The 23,198-nt window shown below is 48.6% G+C and overlaps 1 protein-coding gene across 7 annotated transcripts in view; it reads left to right on the forward strand.

Moving 5' to 3' along the window:
• GRIK4 (glutamate ionotropic receptor kainate type subunit 4) overlaps positions 1-23,198 on the forward strand; it is a 206,759-nt gene that overhangs the window by 136,771 nt on the left and 46,790 nt on the right. For all 7 annotated transcript variants that reach the window (XR_012766114.1, XM_075442330.1, XM_075442331.1 and 4 more), the window contains exons 5-7: positions 1,615-1,780; positions 7,884-8,062; positions 11,948-12,001. Coding sequence is in view for 6 of the 7 variants with exons in the window: in XM_075442330.1 (XP_075298445.1) it covers positions 1,615-1,780; positions 7,884-8,062; positions 11,948-12,001 (399 nt within the window). In the remaining variant the exon portion in view is untranslated. The remainder of the gene's footprint in view (positions 1-1,614; positions 1,781-7,883; positions 8,063-11,947; positions 12,002-23,198) is intronic.

Below are 23,198 nucleotides of genomic sequence, written 5' to 3' on the forward strand. Positions count from 1 at the left end.
GAGGCATAGATGGTGGGTTGACTGGCCTGATGTTCACCTGTGGTAAAACTAGGGGAAGAACCTGGGTCTCCTGCCTTACCCCTCTAGTGCCTCTGGGCCAAAGATTAACTTCCCCCCTGTCTGGGGAGGGATGTTGCACTGGGGCAGACCTCTTGGAAAGGAGAGGAGGGCTCTGGGACCGAACATGAGGTCTGAACCAGGGCCGTGATCAGTTCTGGGCGCTTGCAGGAGCTGCAGTGGTGGTGGCTGCCTTCACCTCTATCTGCATCCCTCTGTTCTCTGGTAGTGGTGGCTGCTGCGAGTCTCAGACTCCATCTGGCTCCCAACAGTGATCAGCACGCCTGTACTGGAGCTGCCCTGTCTGCTCTGGTTAAGGGAATTTGCCTTTCGCTTACAGTCTGCTTCTCTCCCTGTTAACAGAGCCTGGGATGAGGGCTGCAGAGTGAAATCAAGGCAGATAGCAGCTGATTACTCTTTAACTTTCCTATTGCTAACCAAACAGCTTATGCTGTCAATAAAGCAGCCATCACAACCTACTAATAGCCTGTCCCAGGAGGAGAGAGATGGGAGGCGTGGAATGATAGCTTCTGGAAGTACTAATAATGGAGGAAAAGAAGGCTTGACACTCGTCTAATGAAGCTGAAGCAGATGTTTCCCTTTCTCTGTCTTCTATTTCTACCAAATAATTCACTCAGCAAAAGGAAAACAATATTCCTTCTCCTTATTTGGCTGAACCCCCGGTGTCTGGGCTTGATCTGTCTGCTCATCCGTTCCCTCTATGTGGAACGGCGAGGTGCGCAGCAGAGCTGCCTCAAAGGGAGCCCTCGGGCTGGCCCCTGTGCAGCTTCCCCTGCTCCCCCTTTTCCCAGTTCCCTGGGAAACGGCATCCCACCCCCACCTCCTGCTCCACTGAGTTAATGACAAGCACAGCGTTATTAGAACTCCTGGTTACGGTCCCGTTGGAGCTTCCATGCTGTATAGCCACCTGTTACCTCTCCGCTGATCAAAAAAGCCCAAAGCTTCTGGCTGCTGCATCTGTTCCTCTCTCTCCTGAGCCTTGCCAGCGCAGGGTCAGCTTGTTCTTCCCTTCATCTCTCCTAATTACCTGATGACACATTGGTACTGCAAGCAGAGGTGGATTTGCAGCACTTCATCCATCTAGGACACGGCAAAGGTCTGGGGGTCTCCAGCACAGGCTGTGTGACTCCCTGCCTGCCTGCAAAGCATCCTCCGTATTTACCCAGGCAGCAAGCCTGAAATGAAGAGTGGGCCCAGCTACAATTAGTGCCCAAGCTAATTAGGTTGAACTCATCCAGAATGGTTTCCTGTGCTGTAATCACAGCCCCTGTTGCCTTTCTCCGAGTGGCTCAGCAAGACTTTTCCTGATCCACTCCTTCCCGTGGCTTCTTGTTGCTGCAATAATTATTTTCCTCTGCTATTGCACAAATCCCACCCTCCTCTCTTCACTCTGGTGATGCTTCTGCAGTTTTATTGGGATATTTTACTTTCTGCCTGCTGTGCATTTCACACCAAAGGTCCTTTATGGTAGATTTACTTGTTTTTATTTTTTTTTCCCTCTTTAATTATGTTTTCTTTCCCCTCCTTCCCACTTAGGTTCCTCACTTCAAAGTGGCACCAGAGGAGTTCCTGAAGCTGCAGCTCCAGCGGTTCACCACCCTCAACCTGCACCCCAGCAACACCGATATCAGCGTGGCCGTGGCAGGAATCCTGAATTTCTTTAACTGCACCACCGCCTGTCTTATCTGTGCCAAAGCTGAATGTAAGTCATTGCCAGGCTGGGTTCGGCTGCCCCTCTGCTCCCAGTGCCTTCTGTTCTGTCTCCTTCTGCATGTTTGGTGCCTGTTGGAGAAGGTCCCATGGGCAGCGTGAGAGAGCTGTCTCGCTGTTGTATCCCAGCATGTCTGTCTTGCCTGGTTGTGGTGGCAGGGTCTCTTCTGATGGCAGCAGGTGGGCACTCAGTCAGAGCAGCCCGAAACAGTGGAGACCTGCAGGGCAGATTTCACACCCTGTTGCCCTGTGGAGGTGTTTGCAGTGTTTGTGAGAGAAGGAGAGGGGCTGGGAGAGACTTGCCTGCCTTCTGTTTGACGATCTGAAGTGTTATGCTTGCACAGATGGGTTTTTGAAATGAAAAAAAAAAGGCTTAGGCTTGTTTCTGGAGATAATTCTAGGCAAGTAAAGCATTTTGAAATATGTCTTTCCCAAACCCACATGCAGTTTGTGGCCTAAAAGCGGGACTTGATTAATAGTCAGTACACTGCATACCCTCTGGGGATCTGCGGCCATACATCTGCTGGTAAGTGTACATCTGGATGCTGGAGCATTCACCTCGGCAAGACCATATTCATCTCTGCTTAGCTCTCCTAACATGACAGGAGCAGGCTCTGTGTCGCACTGGTTACAGAGACTAAAGTGTGTCCTGTGCTTTTTAAGGTCAGTGTGTGGGTAGGTAGCCGGTGTGTAGTAGCCACATCTATTTTGGTTTTGTTATCCTGTAGCTAGATTCATTAGCACTGGAGCTTACCATACGAACAAGCCTAGAAGAGGGGCTCTGAAAAGGTGCGTGGATCCAGTGAGAGCTTTGGGAATACTGGCAAGCGCTTAGCGGTCTCTGATTGTGAGGCCAGGTACAAAGGAAAGGGAGCATCCTTTCCAGCTAGCCCTGGGCAAACTTCACGCCACCAGCTGTGCTAGTAACGCAGTGTTGTGGCAGACTCCTGCCCAGGGACAGAAGGAAGAAGAGTGTCTTTGCCTTTTCTTTTTGTTTTATGTACCCTGAGGAGACCACATCCTCAGCTGATGTAAGTCAGTAAGTTGCCTTCAGTAGGCACGCTCAGATTTACCCCAACAGAGGATATGAGCCAAAATTATGCAATTAAAATCATGCCAATGGTCTCCTACACTACTTCCAGTGCTGGAATTTTTTCATTGTCTAACTTTAACCTTAAGCAAAAAGGGAAAAAAGGAGGGGGAAGAAAAGATGATTAGGTTTTCTCACCTGCTGTGCAGCATGCTCACAGCTCTGTCCTCGTGCTGCTGCCAGGCAAGGAGTGCACATACAGATCAGCACACCACTGCACACTGATGCCCTTCTCCCCAGTTACATGCCAAAACATGCAGGTGCCTCCCGTTGAAGTATTAATACCTCCCTGGTAACAATATGATTCTTCATTTAACTGAATCAAAACCTTGGGAACCAAATTGCTTGCATTAAAATAACACCCTTTTGATTGAATCGGTCCAGTTTATTTTACTCTGGTATTCCTGGATAATTCACTATTTAGGACGTGGTATGCAACCTGAGTCCTTCCCAGACCCAGGCAAGCAGTGGGATGGGTGCCTGTCATGCATCCTGCTCTTTGCACTCAGTGAGGACCTTATCTGAGCTAGGACTGAAGCACAACATGCTCTGACTATAATGGAGTGCAGAAAAGGAATAATCCAGCTTCATGTAGGAGCACAAACCCTCATTTTCCCTTAGGACAAGCAGTGCTCCTAAGCACAGTCCTTAAACGACTAACTTGAGACACTCTGGGCTGTCGAAAGGTTCCCTGGAGGCAAATAAGGGGAGCATATGAGCTGTCTGCTCATCAGTGAGGAAATGCTGTTTTGAGGGATGTTATTATTTAGATCCCAGGAGGGAAAGTCATAGCTGTTTTGGTTTAAGTACAAGACTGTGTGATGGGACTCCTGGGTCCTACCCCGTCACGCTCATACTGTCGCCGTAAGGAGTCACATCCTTCCTCTAGGGACTGATTGTTATTTCTTCTGGCAGAATCAGAAAATGACCCTCAAAGTCAATTAACTTAGGCCAGCCTAAGCATAATGCAAAGGTGAATAGAATAAGATAATGTGACTCAGTTTCTCTGTGGTGTGGAAGAATTAATTTGTGAATTGCTCTGAAGTCCTAACGGGGAAGGTTTTGTGTGATTCCACACAAACCTTAACCTGAAAAGACAACCACAGGCAAATACTGGGGTGGATAGACTTCACAGGAGCTAATCCGTATGCTCTGACTGTCAGAGGGGAGACAGTAACACCCAGTGCTTAGGAAGGGAGACCAGGGCGCTGAAGTCAAAAAGCTTGTGTGTGCCCTAGGGCCACATGGAGATGTTTGAAGCAATGCTGTTGGGTGTAAGAGTCAGGCTAGATGATGGGAATCACCATTTTTTTTTTTCCCAGCCATCAAGGTCAAGGATTGCACAAGCACAAACCCAGTGCAACCATGAACAGAACTGCTGCTCCCCTGGGCCACAGTCAGAAGAGCTTGGAGAGAAGGAGCCTGTCTCCTCCTCTCCAGTAGCTTCACAGGCAAGAGCGGTAAGCCGGGATGTGGGATGCCACAAAAGCCTCCCAATCCTGCCTTTCCCGCTTCCCAGGAGCATTCCCTGGCAGCTGGAAGGTGTGCCAGGTACCCTGGAGGGGAGACCGTATCTGCAGAGAACTAGTGGGTGGGCTGCTCTTGCCAGCTCCGAAGGTTTCCATAAGAAAAGGAAAAATAAAATAAGCAAGGTCAGGACTTCCCACTGGCCAGCTCGACCCACCACCCTGCCTCAGCACTTGCCTATGGGCCCCATAGGACTGTTCAAACAGCGCGTGCCCGATGCAGCCTCTCCACGCACGGTGGTCCTCACTTTAGCACTTCAAAGTTGCCGGGAGGGATCTACAAGCCCCTGCTCATGTTTGGCCCATGGAGCAGCCTTCTGAAGTGTCAGTCTGTCAGCAGCAGCATCTCACATCCTCTCATCATCAAACAAAGGGGAATCTTGTCAGATAATAGAGACTTCCCTCCTCACGGCAAGAGGGGCTGCAAGCAGGAGGCCTGATGAGGCTACATGTAGGATCTCATGTGCTGGAAATGATAATTTCCTGGAGCCAGAGGAGGAGATTGAATGTTTCCTTTTTTCCCTGGTCCCACTTCCTCGTCTCTGTGCCTGATGTGCTTTAGAAACTCAGCAGCTAGGCTCTGCCTTCCTCACTGCAGAGGCCAGAGTGCCTGTCATACGTGGGCTTGTGTCCTGGTGAGCCGTGGGCTGGAGGAGAAGGTGACAACACAGGTGCAGATGTAGTCAACAAAGGGAAAAATGAAGAGGGAGCTGAGGGTCCGATGTGAATCACAGACTCATGGCAGTTGGCAGAGGGATGCTCTCAGTTTGCAAGATTAGCTTACAGCTGAGAAATACAACCTTTGGCGTTAAGAAGCAGGATCTAATTTTATTTCTGCAGGAAATTAAATAGAAAAGGTGTATTTCCAGAGGGGACAGCTGAAGGTTTCCCTCCAGATGCCTATGCCTTTCCATGAATTTCTGTCTCCTCAAAAGCCACATCACAGTTTAAATCTGGGCTTCTCCCACCAGCACAGCAGCGTGCAGAGTAGTGCAGCTTTCCCTTTTCCTGCAGGTCTGTCCAAAGCCGAGCACCACGAGGCTGCATTCTCTGGCAGCGCTCCGTACTGACTGCAGTGCAAGCACTCCCTGCTGCCAGCCTTTGCTTCACCGTGACGTTTGCCTGGGAATGCTCTCCAAAGGCAGAAGTATTTTATACTTAGGGAAGGTCCTGTGGACTTGAGTGCCTGACAACAGGGTCCTGGCATCAGTGGCCATGTGTGCTCAGCCTTCATCAGACATAAATTGGGTGCAGGTTTGGTAGTGAGTGCTCGGGGAGCTACATTTAGTGCTGCCTCTCCTCTTCCTAAACATCTACTTCTTACAGTGTTAAATGCCATGAAATTTAAATCATTGTGGAAAAAAGGGTAAGTTCCCATGTCTTTTTTTGTAGTGCAAGACTTTTATAAAGTTAGTAAAGTGCTCTTCCTTAGTTTTGCAGCAGCAGATTTTGCTGGGATGAGGTGTAAGTAAACTTGGTATTCTCAGGACTGTTACTTGCGACAACCTGTCTGGTCCCTTGCAGACATGGAATAAGGTGAAAATAAACCTCGCAAGTATCAGCTGGAAGGCTTAGGTAAAATTTACTGTTCACTTGAGCTAGCACATAAAAAAGTGTTCAGGTGCGGTCTAGTCCATGTGTCCTGTACACAGAGTGAGTTCACTGGCTAGTGAGAAAGAAAAAGAAGCTGGTGTGATCCAGAGAAGTCCTGGCAACGACTGTTTTTGTGGTAGTCCCTTGCTAAGTTCCTGCCTATACTCAGAGAGAAAGTAAGAGGTGAATGCGTTGTAAAGAGCTCAGTGCAAACTTAGCGTGCTGAAAAACTCTTGCTGTGAGTGAGAGTCTCCTCATCTTGGATGTATCTCTTAATGCACTGCTTTGTTACTTTTGTGAAGTGCCAGGAGTCCTTGAAAGCAGCACTCTCTAACGCTAATCACATCGCATTGTATCACTTCCCCGGCCCCTGACCTTCTGGTGAATGAGCGGTTTCATGCAGTGGACAGTAAGGTTAGGTTAAGAGTAGAGCCCTGTCCTGAGGATGGATTTTGCCCCTCCATCTGGGACGTGATTCTGCTGATAGTTCTGTTCTTTTCAGTTTCCTTCAGTTCAGCTTTCCCCCTTCTTTTTGCATTGTCCTTCTGTAGGGATGGGACGTGTGACCATGCTAGCTGTCTGTGTCTTGCTAATGATTACATCTGGTGGTCTCTCTGGTCAATCAGACTTGACAGGAGTTTATTTCCTGATGAAACTCAGCAGCTGGATAGAAGAGACAGACTCTATCAAATATGATTTCTTGACTAAGAAAAGCTGCAGGAGGAGCTTTGACGTCCTACTAGACATCAAGGAAGCCCTGTTGGAAGTAGCCCCTGCAATGACCTAGCAGCAGGAAAAAACTTCCATCAGAAGTGCCAAAGGCAATAGGGCGCAAGTCCAGGGAAGTCGGGACTCATCCACGTGGGTGCTCACCAATTATTACTTCTTTTCTTCAGCTCCCATCTGAAGGGAGAGCCCGGTCCTGCAGGCTGTGTGGGGAGTGCCGAGGCAGCCACAGTCCTGGCTCTGTCCCGTGGCTGATCACGTCCAGCCGCTGCCCGAGGAGGCAGAGGGCTGTGCTGTGCTGGTGCATTTAGGGGGCTCAGTGGGAGCACGGGGGAGGCAGAAAATGCAGATGGCAGGGCAGCGAGAGGGAGGAGGACTTCGACGTGGAGGTGGAAGGTGGGTCTCCAGAGACCTTGCACAGTGATGGAGCCACTGGACTGTGAACATTGTCCTACTTTGCTCTCTAATTTCTCCATAAAGCACCAAATGTACTGGTTTGTTTGTTTTGTTATTGGCTTCTGTGTTGCTCTAGGAATCCCCCGTACGCAAGTAATTCTGCACTGTGCTAGGACCATACTCACAATTTTTTTTTCCACAATTTTTCAGTGTAGACCTAATGTTGTATTTTTGCAATGACTTCTGCTTTGTCTGACTCTCAGCAGAGCTCTTCATCCCCAGGGACACATGCCCTTGGCTATCAGGTCCCCATCAGAATGCTCCAAGATCTTCAAAGTGTATCAGGTTGTGCCTTGCAGGGCACTTAGTTTGGGAGCTAGTAATGCAAAGGCTTAGGAGGAGGAATCCTCCTCCAGCAACTAGTGATAACCAGAACAACTCCACATGCAGGAAGATAATGGAGAACTTCTCTGGACTCTGGGGGTCCTGAGTGAATTTGTGTCAGTGATGATATTTCTTCCCAACAGGCCTTCGGGGCCACTTTTTGTCTGGAGAACAGCTGGAATAGCTCCATCGTTTCCCATTCCCTGCTGGCCCAAGCAGTGACCCTGCACTGCAGCCCCAAATCCTTTTCTTTGCAGCTGATGGACACAGAACTGCAGGAGTGCTTCCTACCAGGGATGACTGTGGGCCATGGGAGATGTGCTTTCTGAACCAAGCATAAAATTTAAAGGTGTCTGGTTTTTTCTCCCTGTTATTTGAAGGCCTTTTAAACCTAGAGAAGTTGCTTCGGCAGTTCCTCATTTCCAAGGACAGTCTCTCGGTTCGGATGCTAGATGACAGCCGGGACCCTACCCCTCTCCTAAAAGAGATCCGAGATGACAAAACAGCTACCATCATTGTACATGCCAACGCTTCCATGTCTCATACCATTTTGCAGAAGGTAAGTGTCTATCAAGTGTTACAGTTGTAAACGCGGCTGATTCCACTGAGCAAGATACTGTGTGCAGTACGTGAGCGTGCACGTGCAGGTGTTGTATGATAATGGAGTGTAAAAACTCCTGCAGCAGCACTGGAAATGCTCTCTGCTGAGAGGGGAATTGCCACTGATGGAGTTTCTGAGGAAAATAATTTGCTCTCTCTTTCCAGGACTGTATCTGTAGAAGCAATGGTTTAATCGGTCTGAGCTCATGTCTTTGCTTTCTAGAAATGGTGTGTGCTTGTGGCTCCTGTTGCCATCAAGTAGCCATGGCGGGCTGCTTAGCACTCTGAAATTAGTCAATCGTTGCAATAGTTTTTAGTTTTTCCTTTTTTCTCCAAGTAAATTTAAAATTTTTTGCTTCCTTTTTTATGGTCTTATTAACCGAGATTTTATTTTCAACATGTTTATTTTTAAATGGTCTCTTGCTGCAGTTTTTAGCATTTGTTTTGATAGTCGTCTTCAAAATTGAGCATTGGCTCCAGATGGAGTTCAAAGTTGTGTAGAGTTTCCCACATCCTGGAAAGAACAAGCAGTACTTGCCTGAATGGAGGCAGGATCCAAGCAGTGGGGTTCCCTCTTGGCTGTTGGTGCAGGCATTACACACGGTGTCCTGGCTGCACCATCGGGGAGTCAGTCATTCAAAGACCTTGACTGTACTGGATTTATCCCTGATGACAGCCAACAGAAACAATTAGAGATATTATTATTCCTCCCCCTCCCCCCCATATTTTTATTCCATTACTTGCAATTTTGCGTTTTTAAGTAGGTGGGTTTGGCCTTTTTTTGGGGCCCCTTTATGCAGGGTTAGTGTTTTTTTGGGTGGTTTTTGCTTGGTTTTTTTTTCCCCCTTTCTCGTGGTCCCTGTTGTGTGCTGCCTGGATGCTGAGGGCTGTCCTCCTCCTCTGTTGCTATAGTGACTTCCCACAGGCACACAGCAGCACTCTTCGGGCACCCGCAGTCTCCCTTCCTGGTTCCAGCATCCTTCTGCCACGACTGATAAAGATGTCAGAGATTGCCACAATTTTTCAGCAGTTCAGTAAAACCTAATATAGTCTTCCCAGCTAGAGGATTGTAGGAATAGAAGGTACTAAATGATGAGCTTCTGATCTGGCAACTTATTGCACCTTGGGAGGCTGGGTATTTTCTTTATAGAGGTGCAACCACAGTAGGGAGTGAGGCTGTGGAGAGCAAGTAGCTACATCCTTGGCCCCTGCCCACAGGTCACCAGAAGGAGGAAAAATGCACTATTGGTCTGAAAGTGCCTTGTGTCAAACCTGTCTTAGGAGACCAGTCCTGGCCTCGGACAATGAAAGAAGTTGCAGTTTCTCATCTCTTACTCTCCACATATGGTCTGGAGACACATGGTTGCTTCCTCGATTACTAGCCTGTCCCGACCTGCTGGTCTTGGGGTGGACCTGCTGGAGAGCAGCTCTGCGGAGAGGGACCTGGGCGTCCTGGTGGACGACAGGTTAACCATGAGCCAGCAGTGTGCCCTGGCTGCCAAGAAAGCCAATGGGATCCTGGGGTGCATCAAGAAGAGTGTGGCCAGCAGGACGAGGGAGGTTCTCCTTCCCCTCTACGCTGCCCTGGTGAGGCCTCATCTAGAGTACTGTGTCCAGTTCGGGGCTCCCCAGTTCAAGAAAGATGAAGAGCTACTGGAGAGAGTCCAGCGGAGGGCGACGAGGATGATGAGGGGACTGGAACATCTCCCCTACGAGGACAGGTTGAGGGAACTGGGCTTGTTCAGCCTGAAGAAGAGAAGGCTGCGAGGGGACCTTATAAATGCTTACAAATATCTGAAGGGTGGGTGTCAGGAGGATGGGGCCAAGCTCTTTTCAGTGGTGCCCAGTGACAGGACAAGGGGCAATGGGCACAAACTGAGGCACAGGAAGTTCCGTCTGAACATGAGGAAGAACTTCTTCCCTCGGAGGGTGACGGAGCACTGGAACAGACTGCCCAGGGAGGTGGTGGAGTCTCCTTCTCTGGAGATATTCAAGACCCGCCTGGACAAGGTCCTGTGCAGCTTGCTGTAGGTGACCCTGCTTCGGCAGGAGGGTTGGACGAGATGACCCACAGAGGTCCCTTCCAACCCCGAACATTCTGTGATTCTGTGACGGCCCACCTGCCAGCGGGCACGTTAAATGGATGGGAGCAATACTCGCAGGAAGCGCTTTGTTGCTCGCTTTGATTTTCTGCCCTTGAAATAAAATGCACTGACTTCAAAGTGGGTCAGAGGGAGAGCTGACATTATCGCTGTCCCCAGGAAAGGAGAAGGGAGGGAAACGGGTGCCAGGTTTTATTGTGTAGGGGCTTAAAAATGAGGCAGCTGTCTGGAAAGCTGGCTGAAAGGCAGGTTGGCAGCCTCCTCTGGAGTCGTAGTGCTCTTTTGGTCAAATGACTTTGCTGTGTCCATTTTGCCACCTGTGCGAGGGGTGGGGTGACAAGGTGCAACAAAAGGGCTGAGCACAGTCAGACCTAAGCCACCCTCAGTCCTCTGTGGACATCCAAAGCTTTCCCTGCTGCCCGTGTCCCTTCCCACTGCAATGGTGGTGACCTCAATTTTGTGCAGAAATGGGTAAAGAACAGGCAGGAGTAGGGAGAGGTGCAGTCTAAGCCTCCTCTCTCTGCATCTTTCCTTCACTCTCTTTCTGTTGTTGCCATCCTCCAGCTTCCGGGGGAGATGGAGAGGGACTAAAACCAAGTGAGGATGTGTTGCCTTTCGTCCTTCCCTCCCTGCCTCCAGTTCCTCTGTGTGGTCTGGGGTGATGGGAAAACCTCTTTGCCAAGGTCCGGAAGCATGACTTGAGACCAGCTGTGCTTGGCAGTGAAACACAGGCTTTCAGGAGGATCTACAGATTAATCCCCGTTTTCCTGAGCATCTGTTCCCACAACCAACTTTCTGCATACTGAGAATTTTGAATTTTGGGAAAGGACTTCAATAATCTGGTCTGTGATCTCTGGAACAGATTATCCCATGGAAAAATCTGTGTCCTCTCTGCATCTCCATACACTTTTACCCTCTTATTTCTATTTCTGTGACCATTACAACCCTGTCTAAATTCTAGAGAACAGTCTGAGTTGCTAGGTTTCATTCCTGCTAATTAATCTTTAGGACTGGAGCCCAAATCTGACTGAAACGTGGGAAAACCACTACTGGGATGACTGTCCTTTTTCTGTCTTGCTCTCTGCATCGTGTTGTTTGTAGTGAAAGGAGACAAGCACTGAGCTCTCTCAGCTGCTGATTTCCCTCCTCAGGTTCAAAAAGATGTTAAACAGGAGAAAAGCAGCATCCATTTAAAAAGCAGCAAACCTCAGCCAACCTCGCTTTCCTCCAAACACGCAGTACACACAAGGAATTCCTCATCCCAAGGGCTCTGGAGGCTGCGGGCTGGGGCTGCAGGACCTTGCATTGCTGGCATCTGTTGCTGTTAGGGGTACAAAAGGTTTTGCTTCCAGTGGTTGTCCTTGGCTGGATACACCCGCAGCATGGGGTCACATGCAGAGCTCCCCGAATATCATTTTTCACCATGTTGCAGAGGGAGTGGGGATGGTCACAGCGGTCCCGAGCTGCGGCAAGCCGCCCCTGTGCAGGTGCTTTGTCAGTGCTTCGTGGAGAGGAGACCTCAGAGGCAGGTGCAGTCCTGCTGAAAAATTGGTTCCTCAGACTTTAATTTCACAGGTCAAATTGTGTTGCTGTGTCCCACCCTTCCCTGCCTGGAGGAAGACAGCAGTGCTTGCATGGAGCAATAAGGATGAAAAAGCAAATGTGGCCCAGTCTCTGCCTTTGCAGAGCGGAGATAGAAGATTGTCAGACTCTGGTGTAATCTCCTTTCCTCTCCTTCACAGGCAGCTGAACTGGGAATGGCGTCTGCCTATTACACGTATATCTTCACTAATCTGGTAAGACGTTTTTCTCGGCTTTTCTCCCATGTGCGTGTAGAGTCATGTTAATGGGAGCTGATCTCGCCGGCCCATGGGAGTGTTGGGAAGAGCTACATGCTTACAGAGTGGGGAATTCTCGGCGGAGGGGGAGGGAGGCAAGGAGGGGTGTCCCCCTGCAAACCTGAGCATCAATCAGGGCAAATCGTGCCCTGGCTTTGGGGAGGTGAAAGCCGGCAGGTGCCTGGTAGCACTGATTGCACTCATACATCTGCCAAAGGCAGGCGTTGTAGACATTGTGTCTGGAGCTGGTGCAATGAGATGTGTGAGTCCTTTGGGAAGCATCAGTAGACGGGTGGTTCCTGACCGAGGGCGCAGGAGGGGCACGGTGGAGGTGTCAACCCCTGAACCTGTTCCCTGTGCCGGGGCATGCATGTGGAGGGCATAGCGGCCCTGTGCTTTTCTGCTGTGCCTTTTGAGAGTGGCTGTGTGAGACAAAGGAAAGATGATATCATAAATGTTGAGAGGCAGAGCAGGGTATATCTTCAGCATGGCCCTGGTGATTTGGCTTTATAGCTACTAATAACACTAATGGGGGGATCGTGTGGTTAAATCCCCAAGTACTGTGCTAAACAAGGAGTAATGGGCTTAGGCAGCAGCAGGGGAAAACCCAAAATAAACATCAGAGAAACTTCTCTTGCTGCAGCAACTACAAGGCTCTGGAACAGGCTGCCAAGTGGCATGGGGGAAATGCTCCCACCAGGGAGACCAGACACCTATCTATTAGTGCTGGCGTGGGGATGACGGAAACCTGAGTGCGGCAGGATGGGCTGGATGATTAAGCGGAGGTGCCTTCCAACCCCAAATGATACTCATATTCTCTAATTTCTATTAATATTTATGCCAGGGTGTGCGTGTGCCAGGAAAGCCGAGAGCTGAATCACGCTTTGTGTTTGGGTGGGAGACAGACGGGAACGGATGGAGCCAAATGTGTAGGCAGGAGAGCTGGAGTGGAGAGGAGGAGGGGGAAGGAGTGAAATGGAGGGGTTGAAAGCCAAGAGAGCAACTGGGATAGAGAATGGAAAAGGTATAGGGAAAGGAGATGTCAGAGGAATGCAAAAAAAAATAAAAAAGAAAAAGCCACTGGCTTCCTACCTGAACTAATAGCGTTCTGATTCCTGCTTAGTGCTTAATCCATAGGTCCTGAATTTGCTTGGTATCAGTCCAGCAAGAGCAAACTTCATTGCTCCCATTTATCCCCATGCAAAGGATCGGTACCAGGTGGGAAAGCAAAAGGAAGGGATGTACCCAGAGGGGATCAGCCACTGATGGTGGCTGGGGGAAGAGCTGTGCCCTCGGGAGGTGAAGGTCCCTTGTTTTAAGGCAGCGACTGCTGCTTTGTGATTTCTCACCCCCAGTGTCAGCCCTGAGTCAGAGAGTAGCTGTGCTGGTGCTGCTGGTAGAGCTGGTAAGGGACAATGGCCATCCCCATCAGATCCTGCTCGCAATGTTAAACCACTCCAGTCGTTTCCCAGTCCTGGCAAGCAGTTTTCCTGTTGCCCTCCATCCCAGCAACTGTTTCTTCTTCCACTTGCTCTCTCCAGTCCCAGCAGTCACTGTGCACTGCACAGACCAGGGCTATTCATGGATGCTGCTTGGACAACAGAAATAACTATAAAAATTCAGCTCACCACCAGACTAGTTTTGAGCATGGGTGTGATTAAGCATTTGCTTCAGGTTAAGAGGTGAAATTTGTCTTTGAAACCCATTCACCTAGTGTAATGCAGTTATGGCAGGTGAGAAAGAAATGAGTTTTGTTGCCATTCACTCTCGCAGGATATTAATCTGTTTACCCAGGCTATTTTACTGCTTTGTCCAAAAGACCAGCGCTCAGCAGAACTAACTGGATTTTTTGGCAGGGACCGTTAAAGAAAGGTGATGTCGGGCAAAACCTGGGCAAATGGAAGCGATGTTTAAGGAAATTAGTAATATTTAAATGGGGATGAGAGATGGGAGTGAGCAATTTAGAGTAATAAATCTGGAGGGATTATCAGGCTCCTAATGAACCCTCTGAGGTTTTGCAATCACTGCCTAACAGAAAAGATAAAATAATAGTGAGCTGCTGTCAAGGGGAGCAAGCAAAAAGATAGCTTTAAATGGAGGGAGAAACCATCAGAGGGGGAACAGACAGTCTGTATAGCATTAAGCTGCTTGGAGATGGAAAAATATTTCAGGCAAAAAAAGAAGAGGAAAGGGGATAAAATGCTGAATTAAACACCTGCCCTGCGGCACTGGAGGGGAATTCTGCTTCTGTCTTCCAGCATTAATTTTATTTAATAAGCACATCCCAGCCGACAGCTAGTTGTGTGTCGCAGCTCTTCTCTCTGCGGAGCATTAGATGGAGGCAAGTTGCTGCAACTCCCCTGGCGTGGGTCCTTGGGGAGAGCGACTCCGGGGTACCGGCTTCTGCGTAGCCAGCCTGATGACTGCAGATAGCATCAGCGTTGCTCTCCCCGCAGTTCAGTGGGGATGCAGAGCGGTGCGTGAGAGCAGATGCCAGCCTTTGGCAGGAGATTGCAGGAGCAAATGAGGAGGAAGTCCTCGGCCCCCGATGCATTTCCATCGGAGCCGAGGCGAGAAGCCTGATGTAAAAATATCCACAGGCTAATTTACTGCATGCGAATTCATTATCAGCCTCCTTCAGCCAGCTCAAGGGACCCTTTTCGTCAGCAGCAGAAGCTCAACAAATTTTCTAGGAGTCCTAATGAAACTGCCAGAACAGAGCGGGTCCGTTGCATTTTTCTTCCCCATGTCCATCACCTCTGTACAGGGTACTCATGGCAACTCAGCATCCTCAGTCCTCTTGCAGAAAATCTCAGTTTGACCCAAGTTTTTTCATGGCGTCTCCACACGGTGACAAACTCCCTTGCTCTGTGGCTTACCCTTCTGGGAGGGCTGAAAATTCCCAACGATTAATAGCAAACACTGACCCAGTGGCCAGCTGCTCCCTGCCCCTTGGTGTGTGCGGTGCTGAGATGAGCTCAGCTCAGGGCTGCTCGTCATCCCTTCCCTGCTCCCTGCCAGAGCACAGGGTTTCTGTGTATCCCCACAGCTTATGACTGTGTAAGGGGTGATGGTGTGCTTGATAATAATAATAGTAATAACAGTAATAATGCCAGTGCATAAATAGAGCATTGCAAGCAGGCTGTTGTGCACTGAAAAAAGTGTTCCTCCTAGTCCTTGGAATCAGTGGTGCAGAGCAGGAGGAGTGCTGGATACCTCCAAAATCCTGTGCTACAATTAATTCTTTTAGCTTGTTAATTCTGTGTAGCTTGTTGTTTTTGCCTTTTTTGTTGGTGTTTGGTTGGGTTTTTTTAATATAATGTATTGACCTCAGGCTGGGTTTAAATTTCAAAATATTTATCAAGGAGATTAGATGGAAATAATTGAAACAATTAAAATTATTACTGTAAGAAGAAAGGTGTAAAGGAGTTTTACTAGTGCCTTTAGTCAGACGGTCTATTCATTGGATGCAGTTTTGTTCCCTGACAATATAGTGTGGAGGTGTTGTTGCTGATCAAACAGCTGCCGTATTCAATTTCCAGAGACAAGATAAATCAGTTTTGGTTTGGTTTTTTGTTTCCTGTTTTTTCTTCTTTGTTTAGTGATTTATAAAGAGGTTGGCCTTCATGTAGCATGAGATTTTCAAAGCTGAATTGTCACTCTGGATGCCCCATTGGAACTGGAGGGGAAATTAGTGTCCAAATCACCAAGCCAACATCACAGGTTTCAGCGGCAGCTTGTCGTTACGGTAACAGCCTTTGGAAGGAGGGAATGATGTCAAGTAAAGCAGAGGGAAAGTGGACTACAGGTTAGTTTTTGGCTGGGACTGTGGAGCTTAGGTTTTCAGTCCTGCTTTGTGAAATTACCTTCTCTTGGTGAAATGACCTTCTCTTTCTGTCCGGTTCTGCAGCGTGAGGTTCAGCATGGGCCATGGTGTTTGGTCTCGCTGTGCCAGGTCTGGGAACCACAAGCACCCTCGCCCTCCCTTGGACAAGTGAAGAACATGGACTCTCTTGTTTATGTTTGACAAATTTTACCTTGCAGTCCAGCCAGCCTTCCTGATTCCCAGTAGCTGATGTGAACCTTTTTGTAGAGCCCCAGTCATTCTCTAGATTTATGGTTCATATTTTCAGTGGCATGTGGTAGCAGGGCAAACAAATCAAGTTTCTGCAAGGATGCCAGAGCAATTTCTTCACATTCTAGTTAGCGTGAGGAAAGGAGGATTTAGATGAAGCAATAACTGTACCTCCCTGCGTTTTGCTGCCTGTGCTACCTTACCTGTCTTGGGTGTTCTTTATGTGTTGTTCAGAGTCCATCCTGTGCTTGATTTCCAGTTGTTGACTAAATCATTCTCTCAGGTGCAGCCCAGGCCCTCTGCTGTGAGAGCAAACCTCTCTCTTTCCCTCTGCCCTCATGGTCTCTTGTCCTATTTGTCTTTCAGGCTTTCCACCCCTTGTTTTCCAAGAGCTGTACTCTTCGGGTCCCAACATTAACACTTGACCTCTTTGCTCTTTGAGGATTTGTCACACTTCAAACCTGAGGCTCCCTGCAGAGAAGTTGAAGTAAATTGCTTTTACTAAGGATGTGGGCAATGTATTTTCCTAAATTACTCTCTTTTGAAGGATAGCCTTCAATATTTTGTAGCTCTTCTTGCATGAGGAGGTAAAAGACCCATCCTTACTAGCATATGACACACTCTGAAGCTTTTGCAATGTATCAACTTTGTAAGAGCAACTGGATTATGTATGGACAGTTCCCCTAAATTGTCTCTTGAGTTCATTGGGATCACAGTTCCTCTTCAACTATGTGAATGGCCAAAGAACAGTGCCTTGGGTAGATCTCCCACATCCACTTACCTACTCAAAAGGCCACAATTTGTTGCTGTGATGACTTTTTTTCTTCCAGAGAAATTGATTTTTACATGTGGCCCATTATAAACTTATTGACTCTGTCAATAGTTTATGAATAAACTGAGCCTTTCAAGAGAACCATAAAGCACTTAACGTAATATTGTCCACTTGAGTAAATAAATAAATGTGTTAATCGTTCCTAAGCTCCTCTAAGAGCAGACTCGGCAGCTCAGCCTTGAGGGTAACAGGATCCAGAGAGGCAAAGGCAGGTATTTTCTTCACAGCTACATCTAACAGAGGAGGTCTGACGATCTCAGGGGAGAAATTGGTCACTGGTGCCGATTGCGAAGAACTGACCATTGCATGGGCCAAATGCCCCAGTCACGCAATGAGCACGCAGACATGCACAAGGCTGGCAGTGATGCTCAGGTGACAGTCCCCGGCGTGCCTTTGCTATGGAGGAGGATGGGAGGTACTGCCAGTCCCCTGGGAAAGTCACTCACTTGAATCTGTGTTTTGTGTCCTTTGTTGATTTGCACGTTTTTCTTCCATCTTATACTCTTGCTGCTGGCAATGGTCTCTATCAGTATGAGAGCAATGTAGGGAACCTCACTGACACAGGAGCATCCAAGTCTTTTCAAGCTTCTTGTGAGGAATCCATGTTTTTGCCGTTCGTTTGGGTGTCGCTGGAGGAAGAGTAATCCTTCTGCTCCCTTATCTGTCAGTGAGTCTGGCTCTGGACTCCACGTGTTGTTTGTGCCTGAACTATGAAAAATGGAGTAATTGCAGAGCAGTTGCACCAGATCTGCGCAGTGTTAGTGGGACCAGGATGGTACCTTCTGCCCCTGTGGACTCAGCGTACCAGTCCTGCCACCAACAGCCTGGGGAGAGACTCATGGAGAGAGTTTTGTTTGCTCAAAGAACCAAGAGCTGAGATACTGTATCTCCTCTGGTTAACCCTAAAAAGGTGAATAATGATGTACATTGGCTTCCAGTGATGTCAGCGGTGAAGTCGCTAGCACTGTGCTGACTTTGCACTAGCTGAAGGTTTGGCTCTTGCACAAAATCTACCAGGCAATCTCTGAAAGGGAACTGTAAGTTGGTGTTTGGAGGATGACAGTTTTTCTAAGCACCAACTACTCTTGAAATGGAAGTTTTGCCAGAGTGAGTGCTTAATAGAGAAATGGAAGCCTTGGCCTGGTGTTCTCCTTCCCATCCCACATAAAAATAGAGAAGGAACAGTACAGTGTGTTCTGGACTCATGGCGAGCTTGTGCCTTGTGTAAATCAGCCTTCACTGCCATCAGAGGGCCGGATCCTTGGCTAGGACCAAGGGGAATGTGGTCAGTGCAGCCTGCTGAGCTTACAGCACTGGGAGTTTCTTCTTCTGAGCACTGGGCAGTGACAGCGTCAGAGGGTGTTATGGAGGCTGCTAATCAGCAGATCCAAAAATCCAGTAAAGTTCCTGCAGTAATTAAGAGAGGAAGATAACCACATGTGTGTGAGCAAGAGAGCAGGGAGGAGGACGTCTTACTACCAGTGTAGTTTGAATTGAGCAAATCCTGTCCTTTCTAAGGGCTTGGGATGGGGTGAGGTTGAACAGGGTGTGGGAAGCTCTTGGAGTCACTAAAAATGAAACAAGCCTATATTTATACTGGTCTCCAGTGTGCAGGTAGTGGTCACCATCTCCCTGCTTTCTGGGTGATCTAGGTTATTAAAAATGTGATAAGAATCAAGTCAGGGAGTGAGGTTCTGCGCACACAAATAGGATGCGGAACAGTATCACCAGCTAGATCAATAAAGCTGGGAAGAGCTCAATAGCTGGTGCAGAGCACTGAATAGCAAACTGGCTGTCTCACTGCTGCGGGGTGAGCAATTACCAGGAGCCACTCACTGAAGTGAGACCACAGCGTGGCAGTGCAGGGGAGTCCGAGGGTTCGCAGCTCCACACTTCAAAAAACATTTGCTTATCAGGCAGCCTGTTATGACACTAATAATCCCCTGCTTGACTGGCCCTTTCCACGCAGAAGTCTCCAGCCTGTTCCTAGACTTGTGAGGAAGTGTGTCATCAGTGACAGAGTGGCCAGTAGTGAGGGAAGACCTGGATGTCATTTGTGGAGTCTAGTCTGGGAGCGGATCTCTTAGGTGGAGAGTTGGGGGATATTTCATTAGTTACATGCTTAAATACAAACACTGGCTTTGATGTTTTGCATCATAAGGCATGTTGGTAATCCATGTCTCTCTCAGGCTGAATCGTGCTGTCAGGTTTTTAATCGCTGGCCGTTTTTTGCTCTATGCCTCAGTTTCCCGCTGTGTATTGTGGGCAGAATAACTTCCTGTCAGAGTCCCCACGGGGCAGGGCAGCAGTGATTTTGTACATCCACCCAGCACTGTGCCATGGCAATGTGAGTAGCAGTGTGTTGCTGCTGTTGTGTTAGGGAGCCGGAGTGAAATGGGCAGGGCAGGAGGGGGATTTCCATCAGAAATGGAATTTGTGGGAGCCCCGTCACCAGTGTAGGCTGAGGTGGGAAAGGGCTTGCGGGTGCCGAGTCCTGGTCGGGGTCGACTGGCATACAGTCCAAACGTGCAAGTTGAGAGATTTGCACTAATACGCTTGTGCCTTGTGGGTTGATGTTCCTAATGGAATGGAGACTATATCCAGTAAATCTGATCGTAACTCACAGCTTGTGATGCCAGAAAATCCAAGCTCATGGCTTTTAAATCATGAATTACAGAGTTTGGCTGTGTGGCTGTTATTAGTCAGGTTCTCCCAGTGATCTAAATGTTAGGGTCACTCCATAGGTTTTGTCTGCTGCTGTAAAGTGAGAATGCAGGTCGAGTGCCGCATGAAGCACAGAAACTCAGGAGTGACTTCATCCTCTAATAACTCCTCCAGTGCTGTCTCCCAGGGAACCCCTTTGTATTCAATTAGCTAATGTGTGCCTAGCACTTCGAAAATGTAGAGTGCCACAGAATTGCTAAGTGTTGTTATTTAACAGCACGTATTTAGTAGTTGCAGCCCGGTAGTAGAAGTCAGAAAATCTACACTGTAATCGCCTAGTGCTGCTGCAGAATTTGCTGTGATCTGAGCAAAGCCTGGGGACTTTTCTTCTGTAAAAGTTCATTAATTTCGGCTGCAGACCCTCAGGGCCTACTTTTGTTGAGATCCAATGAAACAGAATATTGACTTTTGGTGGGTGCTTTAAAAAACAGACTGAAAAGAGGGGGAAGAATTCAGGCAGCCAGGATTTGTGTACCTGAAATTTGCCTTGGTGTGATTTTTGATGGTCTTCTCTGTGCTTCAGGTTGCACTAGTTGGCATAAAGGAGCTGGACTGAGACAGAGGGCAAAGTGCTGGTTGACTATTGCAAGTGTTGCAGTGTAGGGAGGGGAAAAAACCCACTGGTCGTGGAATAGGAGGTAATCGGGGAGATGCTATTTGCACCCACCTCTTTGATTCGCACCCTGCTGTGTTCACTGGGTACCTGGATCTTGCCTGAAACTATGTGGTTACAAAGCTGTATTTGTGCAGATGGAGGAGGCTAGGACAAGGCGCGCCAGGGCTTGGAGTCCCCATTAAACAGAATCTGCTGACAGGTATGAGTTATTTTCCTAATGGCTCCTTGCTCTTATTGCGTTGGAAAGCTGTCTTCTAGCCTGCAAAAACACCAGCCAGCACTGCAGATAAGGAAGAGTAACTATGTGAGGAGAGGAGAGGCAGCTGTGAAACTATTCTGCGTAAGCCCTAGTCCCACCAGCTTTGTCTAACAGTCAAGGCAAGGTCAGGTAAGTATACCACAGTTATGCTTGGACTGTTTAAAATTCTTCCTAGCTTAGGCAAAAGTCAGCTTCAGTGCGTCTCAATGAGAAATCCTTCAATCTGACACCAAATCCCTGTGCACCCTCTGCAGAGCCATTCACATGTCTTGAGTCTTGCTTCTCAAATATGAACAGTATTTTTCTCTCCCTCAATCTGATCTTTGGAAAGGCAAATGCGCGAGTGCTTGCACGCAAACACCTGGTGAGAGGAGCCATCTGAGATCATCTCCAAGAGCAGGGCTTTCTGCACCTCTTCCTGACTGTGCTGGCCTCTTGCCAGGCAGCGTTGGAGGCTCAGTGGTGCTGGCCATCGGGAGGGCGGGGCAGGAGGCAGGACCAGGGCTGACGGATGGGGTGTCAAGCTCTGGAAATCAGCTGAGCAGTGCAGGCCTTGAATGGCAGATGAGTTTGTGTTTGCAAAACGTGGGTTTGGAAATGTCAAGCGTGGTGAATGGCCGTGTAGGAAAGGAAAAAACAAAGAAGGACAGAAGCTGAGCTGACAGCTACTGGAGTATCCAGATGCTCTCACCCCTGTGCCCTCTGTAGCAAGGCTGCCCTTACTAAGTCTCTTTTATCCTGTTGCAAATGAAGTGTGTCCCCCAAGGTTGGTTTATCTCCATCTCATTGCCTAGGCAGCTCGTGGCTCATTTAGTTGTTTCTGACCTGGGCCAGCAGAATGCTCTTATGCAGGTCTGATGGAAAAACATTTAAAGGCAGAGGGTTGGAGCTGGAGCAGAGGGAAGGGACAGGGAGCAGTGGAGGGAAAGGGCAGCATATTGGCCACGCGATCCCCGTTGTTACAGAGGTGGATGCTTTATGAGCATGACAGCAGCAGGAATGGAGTTTTCTGCAGCTGGAGGCTTGCCTAGAAAAAGACAGATACGGAGAGCATTGGCTGTAGAAAAAGACCAAAGCTTGCAATGACCAGCCACCACTAATGGGAGTTGGGAAAATGCTGCTGTTAATGTTTGAACCAGAGCGAATTGTTGACTCTGGGGGGAGCATGTCCATGTCTGCCTATGGTCGTTTTGCCAGGCAGCGGGCCCTGGCAGCTGCCTCCATCCTCAGTGGGGTGCGGGAATTTCCCCAAGGAAATGGGGCTGATGTGGGCAGGGGTCTGTCCCAAAACTGTACAGCAAGCCAAGCTGGGGGCTGGCACTGACCCCATCCCTCAGCCAGCCTGAGCAGACTGTACCCCTGGGTTCAGCCTTGTGACTGCTGCCTGACTGGGGAAAATAGCGCCGCTGCCTTGGTTTACCCCAATGAGGGGACCAGCGGGGTCATTCCCTCAACCAGGAATTGCTAATTTAAGGAGTAGAGTGGAAGAAACCTGCCAGGGCCTGAGCAACCTCAAAAGCTTAGAAGTCTTTTCAGGGGAAAAAACACATAGTAAATAAAGGCACTAATTTCAGCTGCTTTGAGATTGGGAGAGTCTGGCCTGAGACTGAAGTCTTGGACTCTGTGGCTGTTTTGGTACAGAACATCTAATTTTTCTTCTGCTGTAACAAAGCCAAGAGGGCAGTTGGGCAGCTGCTCCCCTTGTGCCCCGCGCAATTTGCCTCCTGGCTCTGGCTGGGGGGAGGTAGTATTTTGCAGGGGCACAACATGTCTCCTGCTGCTCTGCTTGCATCCAGGATCTCCTTGGGCCCAGGTCCTCATTAGCCATCTGCCCTCATTGCCTGGGTTGACAGGATGCTGTGGGTGAATGGATAACCTGTCAGGAAGGCAGGAGGATAATATCATTCAAATGAATCAATAGTTCACAGGCACTTTCACGTTACCTAACGTTAATGTGGTTGTGTCCAAAATACACTTAATCCTGTGTCTGATCACATTCTCGTGGGAGTTTGCTGTGCTGGAACAGTCTTGTAACTCCATGTTTCAAAGATTTACAGACATTGTTCCTACGTGCACGCATACGCAGGAAAGATAAAAAATGACTTGACTTGCTGAGATCTCACAGTGCACAGAGCCAGAAGATGTTCGTATTAGTGATGGAAGAGAATGGGTATCCAGCAGTTTCTGAAACCATTACTCCCACCTTCTCCCTGCATTTTAGCAATTGGCAAAAGAGAAATTAGTGAGGAAGGCACCATTATTTCCTGCTAATAGGACAAGAAGGGCTGGACTCTTTTCCAGGAAACTGGCTTTGTTGTGTAACTGTCATTGATGTGAGTAGCAAAATACAGCTGCTTTTTCTTTTTTTTTTTCTTTTAATACAGTCATTTTTATACATCTTACCACTGTGCTCTTCAGAAATCTGAGAGGATGGGCTCCACACCAAAGGCCCATAGCCAAAGCACTTTCCCACCCTCCAGGGGGGCATTAGGATGTCCCGTGATTGGCATCTCCTCCTGGTACCTGATGGCATGAAGGAGCAGGGCAGGATTGCCCTGTGGGGAGGAACTGATCTAACAGTTTAAACTTTCTGTCTCTGAATTGAATATGGTGGTAGTAGAGCACCTTCACTGAGCGGATGATTTTTGC

The sequence above is a fragment of the Opisthocomus hoazin genome, chromosome 24, assembly GCF_030867145.1.
Source record: "Opisthocomus hoazin isolate bOpiHoa1 chromosome 24, bOpiHoa1.hap1, whole genome shotgun sequence".
NCBI classification, from domain to species: domain Eukaryota; kingdom Metazoa; phylum Chordata; class Aves; order Opisthocomiformes; family Opisthocomidae; genus Opisthocomus; species Opisthocomus hoazin.